General features: G+C 38.2%; 2 protein-coding genes across 4 annotated transcripts in view; one reads left to right on the top strand and one right to left on the bottom strand.

Moving 5' to 3' along the window:
• cgnl1 (cingulin-like 1) overlaps positions 1-9,368 on the bottom strand; it is a 238,340-nt gene that overhangs the window by 66,483 nt on the left and 162,489 nt on the right. The window lies entirely within an intron of this gene.
• Positions 6,908-9,311, top strand: tmem208 (transmembrane protein 208). 3 transcript variants are annotated; one of them, XM_051713101.1, is made up of 6 exons: positions 6,908-7,115; positions 7,301-7,396; positions 7,494-7,553; positions 7,715-7,851; positions 7,942-8,026; positions 8,141-9,311. In XM_051713101.1, exons 1-6 carry the CDS (start codon positions 7,110-7,112, stop codon positions 8,282-8,284), a joined length of 528 nt encoding a protein of 175 aa, XP_051569061.1. In that variant the 5' UTR covers positions 6,908-7,109; the 3' UTR covers positions 8,285-9,311. The 3 variants fall into 3 exon arrangements, with proteins under 3 accessions (XP_051569061.1, XP_051569078.1, XP_051569070.1); XM_051713118.1 differs by having other exon boundaries at positions 7,264-7,396; positions 7,494-7,603; XM_051713110.1 differs by lacking the exon at positions 6,908-7,115 and having other exon boundaries at positions 7,122-7,396; positions 7,494-7,603.

Here is a 9,368-nt window from a genome sequence, read left to right as displayed (position 1 = left end):
TTCTTTTAAGAAAAAAGTGTATTTATATTCGTAATTTTCTACATTCCTACACTTGAGCTACTGTACGTATCATATAATTACCAAGATAATTGGAATCACCAAAGCATGACACAAAGGCACCAGACTTCATAATCATTGGATGTTTTAACAGTTGTCTATTTTATGACTAAAACAATTTTATTATTTGTTTATTGGTTTTTACATTATAAATGTTAATTCACATTCACACCTTTTATGCTAACGCCTTTTGTGTTCACGGTCAAAAATGACCGGCCCACTAAGATTGTTAATTTCTCATATTGCAAATATTATCCCAAGATATTGATTTAGATCAACTTCTTTTTTAGTAATTATGTTTTGCACTTTTTTTCTTTTTCTTTTTTTTACATTTTATATATATATTATTGATAGAAGGATTCATTGAACTGAGCTTTTACCTGGCTACTAAGGGGCATTCCCTGCAGAAAATAAATAAAAATACAAATAATTATGTAATAAATTAAGAACCTCTTGCGTGATCTAAACAAAATAGGTATAATTTTAAAGCTTAGAATCTGGGGTCGTTGCATAAATCTGTTTTAGACTAGTCTTACTAGTTAGTCGTCTAAAATGTTGGTCTTAATTTTTTCAGTCAGTTGCATAAAAACTTAGATCGGTCTAATTTAAGACCAAAATGTAAGACAGCAGACCCCTAGGCTAACTTTCATTGACATTCTATGTTGCCACGTAAAATAACAGCTGAGCTGGTGGGGGCTTCATTTGAGCGCTGAAATGGGCTTGAGTTGAGACTTTGTAGAAGACTTTGACTTCAACGATGGTAACAAAATGTCTTGTGTTTTTTATTATTTGGGTTAAAATAACTACATTTGTTCATTTGAATCAATTTTGAAGCACTGTATTCCTCTAATAAGTAAATATTTTCAGCAAATTAAAACTGTATTGAGCATCCACTGTCTGCCTTTTTTTAAACTCTCTTACATTTCCCACAATGCAATGCGGATTAGACTGAGTTTGTTTTATGCAACCGGCTTTCTATGGCATCTTTAGCTAGTCAAACTAATTGTTAGACACAGTCTTAAGTTAATGGCTATGTTTATGCAATCAGCCCCAGGACTTTACAAAGCAAATAACTGATCCTACCAATTCTTAAATAATGCTTTTTAATTTGCTGACAAGTTAGAATTGATTTGTTCTCATAATTAGCAAATTTATCACAACAATTATATTCAGAGTTGGTAAAAACATTAATAAGACGAGATAACTGTTTGTTCTAAATCGTTGGAAAGATCTCAGTTAGTACAATGCATTGAGCAAATTTGTTCCACTTAGAGGCTAACAGCAGGAACTATGAAATTCCCACAGACACACATAAATATAATAAACAAGTGTCTTTTTGTCACATTTTTCCTTATTACTTCCAGAAACATACATTAACGTAGACAATGACATATCGTAACTTACAGCAGACTATCCTGATACAAACCCAAACACAACATAATATGACAAGTGGAACTTGAAATATTCCTCAAAGAGTGTACATGGAAAGACAATGCACAAAAGGGTGCTCAACACACACTGCGCGCCCGTGTGTGTGTCTGTGTGCACATGTCTGAGGACTTTGTGTGTGCAAACACACATCCACATACAGTGGCAAGAAAAGGTATGTGAACCCTTTGGAATTAGCTAGTTTTCTACATTAATTGGTCATAAAATGTGATCTCATCTTCATCAAAGTCACAAGCATAAACAAAACACAATGTGCTTAGGCTAACAACACATAATTATAATATTTCATGTCTTTATTGAACACATCCCATTAAATATTCACAGTGCTGTGGAAAAAGTGAATCCCAAGGCGAATGACACCAACAAAAGCTAATTAGAGTCAGGAGTTGGCAAACCTGGCATCCAACTAATGAAACAAGATTGGAGTTGAGGGTTAGAGCTACTTTGACTAATAAAATGCACTTAAACATTTTGAGTTTGCAATTCACAAGAAGCATCTGCTGACGTGGACCATGCTCCACAAAAAAGAGATCTCAGAAGACCTACGATCAAGAAATGTTGCTTTGCATAAAGCTGGAAAGAGTTACAAAGTTATCTTGAAAAGCTTAGATTTTAATCTGTCCACAGTTAGACAAATTGTCTATAAAATGGAGACAATTTATTACTGTGGCTACTCTCCCTAGAAGTGGATGTCCAGCCAAGATGACTCAAAGGACACACCACAGAATGCTCAGTGAGGTAAAAAAAAAAAAAAAAAAAACTAGAGTGTCAGCTAAAGACTTGAAGGAATCACTAGAACTGGGTAACATCTCTGTTCATGAGTCTACTATATGGAAAACATTTAACAGTCATGGTTTCCAATAAATTGCTGCACATCTGAAGTTTGCCAAAGACCAACTTAACACTCCACAACGCTACTGAAATGTTTTGTGGACTGATGAAACCAAGGTTGAATTTTTTGGGAAGAACACGCAGCACTACGTACGTATGCTGTAAAATGGGCACTGCACACCAACATGAAAACATCATCCCAACGGTGAAGTAAGGTGGAGGGAGCATCATGATTTGGGGCTGCTTTGCTGCTTCGGGGTCTGGACTGCTTGCCATCATCGAGGGAAAAATGAATTCCAAAATGTATCAAGATATCCAACAGGATAATGTCAGGATGGCTGTGCACCAGCTAAAGCTCAGTAGAAGTTGGGTGATGCTGCAGAACAATAACCCTAAACATTGAAGTAAATCCACTACAGAATGGCTTCAAAAAAAGAAAATCCACCTTTTGGAGTGGCCCACTTAGCCCAGACCTTAACCCAATAAAGATGCTTTGGAAGGACCTCAGGAGAGCAGTTCACACTAGACATCATAAGAATATGGCAGAGCTGAAGCAGTTCTGTAAGAAAGAATGGTCCAAAATTCCTTCTGATTGTTGTGCAGGTCTAATCTGCAGCTACCGGAAATGCTTGGTTGAAGTTATTGCTGCCAAAGAAGAATCGACCAGTTATTAAAACCAAGGGTTCACTTACTTTTTTCCACAGCACTGTGAATGTTTAATGGGATGTGTTCAATAAAGACATGAAAGATTATAATTATTTGTGTGTTGTTAGTTTAAGCACATTGTGTTTGTCTATACTTGTGACTTTGATAAAGATAAACATACTTTTTCTTGCCACTGTATGTGCTCATCCAAAGGACTGGGATTCTCCTGAACACTTAATATTTCTGTATTTCGTAGTCTAATCCAATAATTTCCAATGGCCGGTCACTTTATACTGGGAAAAGCACAAGTGTAACAAATAAAATAAATAAAACCAATAAAATTTTATGAAAATTATCTTTAAAAAAAATATGTGTGTTCAGATGCGCTGTGTGAACAAAGTCATGGAATTGTATTCCAACTGGATGAAATAAACCACAGTTTTAAGAAGAAAAAAAGTTAATTGTCAGATTTGACCGGAACACAATACAAGGGTTAAAATCATTCAACACATTTAAAGCCTCTAAATGCTCACGTAACATATTCATTTAAAATTATAGTGGTTCAAAATGTCTAATACAGACTGCATATTAATCACTGCAAGGCTAGTCCCTAAGATTCACAAATCTTCCCCTGTGCACGTAGTTGTACACACAGAGGGTATGGTTTCAATGATTGTATCCCACCATATATAATTATTAATATTATATATAAGATCGATGTCTGGTGCTCCTGCATCCTCTGGCCAGATTAGGCGGAATTGCTGCAATATTGTGACCATGATGAGAAAGAGCTCCATGCGAGCAAGACTCTCTCCTAAACACGCAGGACCCTGGGAAATAGAAAATACACCATTTAAAAAGTATATGCCACATTGTTTTGGTCAAACTAAGGACTCTTTCTGTTTAACCATATGTATGTGATAAAGTAGCCTGGAGCATTATTTCACTCTGGATTGGATATAGTACTGCAGTTAAATGGCTGAATGAGTGATTTTGCTAAACATACATTGTACTTAATTTAATAATAACTTTTTTCATTTATCACACATACAGTGAAATTCTTTTTTTTTTTTTTCACATATCCCAGCTAAGCTGGGGTCAGAGTGCAGGGTCTGCCATGATATGGCACTCCTGGAGCAAATAGGGTCAAGGGCCTTGCTCAACAGCGGCATCTTGGCAGTGCTGGGACTTGAACCCCCAACCTTCTGATCAGTAACACAGAGCCTTAACCGCTGAGCCACCACTGCCCCAATCTTGGAGAAAACCTCATCTACACTGTCCAATAGAAGTTGTATGTAGAATATACCTGGAGAGAAAGGCAAAAATGCATCAGGCTTCATAATTTCCCCCTTTTCATTCAAGAAATTTTGAGGGTTGAATTCATGGGGAAACTCTGACCTTCCTCTATGAGAGCACCTGACAGATTGTCCCCTGTGCAGATATTTTAAAAAGAGATTAATAATTTTCCTTTTTCGACGAAGATGCTGTTCAGGAGTTGCAACAATAACATAACAGTTTGTGTGAGATGGATTGGTTATTTGAAGCTGATTTTTCTTGTATGTCAGTGGTAAGTTTTATTGCAACTCCGCTGTAAAGATACAGTTGTCTTTTTATAATTTTAGTAATTGTCACCTTTGGGATGTTGTAGCCCTGGAGTTTGGTGTTTCTACTGGCAGTGTGAAACATACTGTGAGGAATGATGTCAGCAACACACTGAGCCTCATAAATCACTGCCTGAACATAAGGCATGGAGTATCTGTCCTCAAATGTGACATGTTCACGAGCTCCAAGGACTTCATCGATCTCCTTATGACATTGCTCTGAAGATGTGTAAATGGAAATTACAAGACACATGCAGACACTGAAAGAATATGAATGCTTTTGTCTTTAGCAAAACTGATAAACTGTGATCTTCTGCCCTTACGAAAAAAGCATTTTGAAAAATCCCATTTCATGCCAGACACTGTACCACTGTAGCACTGTTATTTTTTTCCTCATTTAAAAGGTTTTTACTTCTAAACAAATGAATAGTAATTTTGAAACATGTATAAAATCATGACCACTCGTGTGAGATGAAGAGTTCAGTCATATCAGTAAGCTTCTAACAGCTATTCTACATGGAGCAGGGGTGCATCATGGGGGCAGCCATGTTAGAATCACATGACCAGCTGAATACTACTTGCTTAATCTCAGTAACTGCCCTGTTGTTGGACACTTTTATTCATGGATTAAATTAATCCTGGTTTACTGTGCATAGTGAATTTCTACAGTGTTACTGGTAACTGAAAACTACTGTGTTGGAATGATGCAGCATCCAGGCCACTAGGTGTCAGTGTATGCCACTTCGACATACTTCAAAAAAAAATTTTTAAAGACCCAACACTGCTGTCTGTGTATTTTTTGTCATAATAGCATTCCTCACCCTGTATGTGAGTGTGGGTCATCAGATACAAGGTTAAGGTGTGAAGTGTATTAGATGTTGTGTCTGTTCCAGCAGCAAACAAATCAAACAGCAAAGTAACCATCTGTGAATCATCAAATATGGTGGGCCGATCTGCTCTCTGTGCATGTAAACAAAAAGATTTGCTTACAGATCTGCTAGTAAACTGAATCAAAATGCATAATAACAACAAACACTTGTGAAGCTCTGACCTTCTCCATCTCCTCCAGGTAACAGTAGATGAAGTCTGTGGGCTCTCCGGCAACCTGTGACTTTTTATGCTCACAAACATCTTAAAGAATGTGTTCTGCTCAAATTTCTCAAAAGCTTTCCTGAATGGTAGAGGTAAAATCCTTATCATTGGAACTATTTCATAGAGCTGCACTTCTAAGATAAACAGGCAAAGATGGACTGCATCAGTAGATCACACTTTTTAGGCAAAAACTAGTAAACTGTTGAATTCATTGATGATGCTAAAAAAATCTGTCACTGGGGATCAGGCATCAGAACTGGACCTTGGAGCAGTGGAAGAAGGACTCCTGGTCCGACGAGTCCTGTTTTCTTTTACATCACGTGGACGGCCATGTATGTGTGCGCCGTTTAACTGGGGAAGAGATGGCAGCAGGATGTACTATGGGAAGAAGGCAGGCCGGCGGAGGCAGTGTGATGTTCTGGGCAATGTTCTGCTGGGAAAACTTGGGTCCTGGCATTCATGTGGATGTCAATTTGACATGTGCCACCCACCTTAACATTGTTGCAGATCAGGTACACCCCTTAATGGCAATGGTATTTCCTGATGGCAGTGGCCTCTTTCAGTGGGATAATGCACCCTGCCACACTGCACACATTGGGCGGGAGTGGTTTGAGAAACATGATGAAGAGTTCAAGGTGTTGCCCTTGGGGGAGTTTTTGGGTCGTCGGACTTTAAGCTGGAAGAATAGAAGAAAAGCTTCTATTCAACAACAGAACCAAAACAGTCAACATGGTTACTGATCTACTGGATGACCCTCTAAAACCGATAAAGCATAAAGTGAAATGATATGCATGCACACAAGACAACTCCCTCTTTAAAATCTTTAAACTCTGTTGAACTCTAGTAGTATGGACAAATGGGCAATGTGGGTGTAAGCTAACTTCTAAAAGAAATAACCTGGTCTAGAGACTGCATATTTTAAATGCTTAAATCTTCTGAAAACGAATGTTGTCCTCGTAGATGGCCTTAAAGCTTACAGATATAGACTAAAAGCAGCAAAACTTTAATTTTTATTTCACGAGGTCTAAAACGGGGTTCGTTTCTTCTGTTTCTAAATGTACAATTGATTGCTGTGAGCTACTGTTAAGGTTTTATTTTTTTTATTTATTATATTTATATTTCTCAGGAATGTAAACGTTGACTAATACATGTTAGAATTTTTTTTTTAAACCTTATAGCAAATAAGCACCAGGTGGCGGCGACTACATTGTAGTTTACTGTATGTGTGACGTAATCCTCAAGCGCCGGAAACGTGCTCGCGAACGCTGATGTGTTACTTTGCTTTGGAAGTATATAGGGATTATTTAGTAGATGTTTGGTTTTGAAGACCAGTCTTCATAAAGTAGATACAGTCAGTCTATTTAGATGCCTAAAAGAAGAGGCGTTATACGGTGGTGAAAAAAGCCCCAACAGCAAAAGGAGAACTCAGGGGAGATGGCGGTATGACAGAATCTTGACAACTAACTTGTATTCAATTTGTCAAACAGCATCCATGAAACCTCAGTAGTAACTGTGTATTCTAATAGATTATTCGTGTGATAACTTTACATTTTGACTGGTGTAACGTTATGGTTTCCTATGTTGTCAGTGCCGTCATGTACCCTAAGTAGCATGTGTCTCTTTAGCCAAAAGGAAAAGTTGGAACCAAAGGCAAAAAACAAATCCACGATGAAAACCAGGATACTCTGAAGTTCTATTGCAGGATTATACTGGGAGCAAACGTAATACACGCTTCTGGTTTTCACAGAACATTTCATTGCAGTGATGTGTGATTGAGCTTTATCCTTACTCTGCTTGTTTTCTCTTTCCACCCTTCAGGCTATTTATGCAGCAGTCAATCTCTTGCTCTTTTACAACTCATCTACATTTTGGACATGGGTAAAACACAGTTTGATGTGATTAAGCAGCACCAAAATACTTCACAGCAGGTTTCATTGATAACAATACAATACCAAGCCTTTCTTTTGGTAAATATTACTACCCCCTGACTCCTCTTGCAGTTTAGTTCTTAACCCCTCTTTTTTTTCTCTTTGTACCAGTTTTTTCTACTGTTTGCAATGGTGGTCTATATTGGCAGCTACAAATCTATGTCAGCAATGGCCAAAGCTGCATTTGCTGATGATGGCAGCCTGCTGGATGGAGGGATAGACCTTAATATGGAACAGGGCATGGCAGAGTGAGTTGTGTTTTTTCCCGATTATGTGTCATTTCTGTCAAGTGATAAATGTCCCCTAACTCCATAAGTGACATTTATATTTGTATGCAGGCACCTCAAGGATGTGATTCTTCTTACTGCTATTGTTCAGGTCCTCAGCGCTCTGTCATCCTACTTCTGGTACCTCTGGCTCCTGGTGAGACTTAAGTGGTTGCTCTCTGATTGTGATATCTTGGAGCTTACCCAATTCAACTTTAATCTTTCAACTTTAATTTCTTTAATCATGCCATTTGCTCTCTTTTTCTACCAGGCACCAGCAAGGGCTTTGCATTTATTATGGGCGAACTTCCTGGGCCCTTGGTTTTCTGCTGATTCACAGGCAGCCCCTGAAGAGAACGAGAAAAATGATAAGAAACAGAGGCGACAGGAAAGACGTCAGATGAAGAGATTCTAGACTTGTCCACATTTAATTGTTTTTACATTTATTGTACAATAAGAAAGAACACATAATGTAAATGATTCTGAGACATTTTATATGACAGATTAGTCCAGACCAGTGGTTCCCAACCCTGTTCTTGGAGCCCCCAACACTACATATTTTGAAAATCTACCTTTTCTGACACACCAGTCCAGGTCTTGGAGTCTCAAAAATGTGTAGTGTTGGGGGGGGCCTCAAGGAAGAGGGTTGGGAACCACTGGTCCAGACAATAGATGGGCACTTTGAAGTGTCTTCTGCTTTTTCAGCTCCCACTTGTCATCTACTGTTCTGTCCTTATCAGCTTTTTGGCCAGTCCCGAACTTTCTTGCTCAGGTGTACCTCGGTCATATCTGCCTGTTGACTGGGTTTCCAGATGTGTTTTTTTTTTTGTGTGTGTGTGTTTAACTCGCACAAATGCCTTTGCTTACTATAGTGAGCTACTGTTTCCACGAGGTCCATTTGTCAATTAAAGGTAAAGCTGTTGGTGCAGCAGACAACTACTTAGCATGTTGCCCTTGACTATTTTGTCCTGAGGTTGGATGAGGTGCAAAGTTCAACCACCACCAAGTTACACTGCACTTCAGTTTGGCTTTCCATTTTAGTCTTTGGGTAAAAGTATAGCTGTGAACGTTAGGTTGCAGTGTAAGCACATCCTGTGCCCAATTCTTTATCAGAGGTGATTTATATTTTGATAACGTATTGTCTGTGATGTGATGCACAGCCTGGTGCTGCCTTGAGGGAAGAATGCAGAATGAAAGATAGTTATGTACATGTGAGAGGATAAAGGACTTTAATAAAGGACAAGTGAAACTGTACTGCTTTGTATCTTTTGGGTGGGTTAGTATGGGTATAGGACAACTTCCATGTGACATTGCAGTGTTGACTGGCTTTGAATACGTGTTTAACATTTCAATGGACTAAAAATGTTTCTGAACAATAAGACATCTCACAACTTGGTAAACATGATAATACCCAATAATATAAATAAACTGTAATAAAATGATGGTTTGGCGTGAATTTTCATTTAACATTGATGTCATGACGACTATCAGTGGCGGGT

Source organism: Myxocyprinus asiaticus, chromosome 2 (assembly GCF_019703515.2).
Source record: "Myxocyprinus asiaticus isolate MX2 ecotype Aquarium Trade chromosome 2, UBuf_Myxa_2, whole genome shotgun sequence".
Classification (NCBI taxonomy): Eukaryota; Metazoa; Chordata; class Actinopteri; order Cypriniformes; family Catostomidae; genus Myxocyprinus; species Myxocyprinus asiaticus.
The sequence above is the reverse complement of the archived record's forward strand: the minus strand, read 5'-3'. Positions and strand labels throughout refer to the sequence as shown.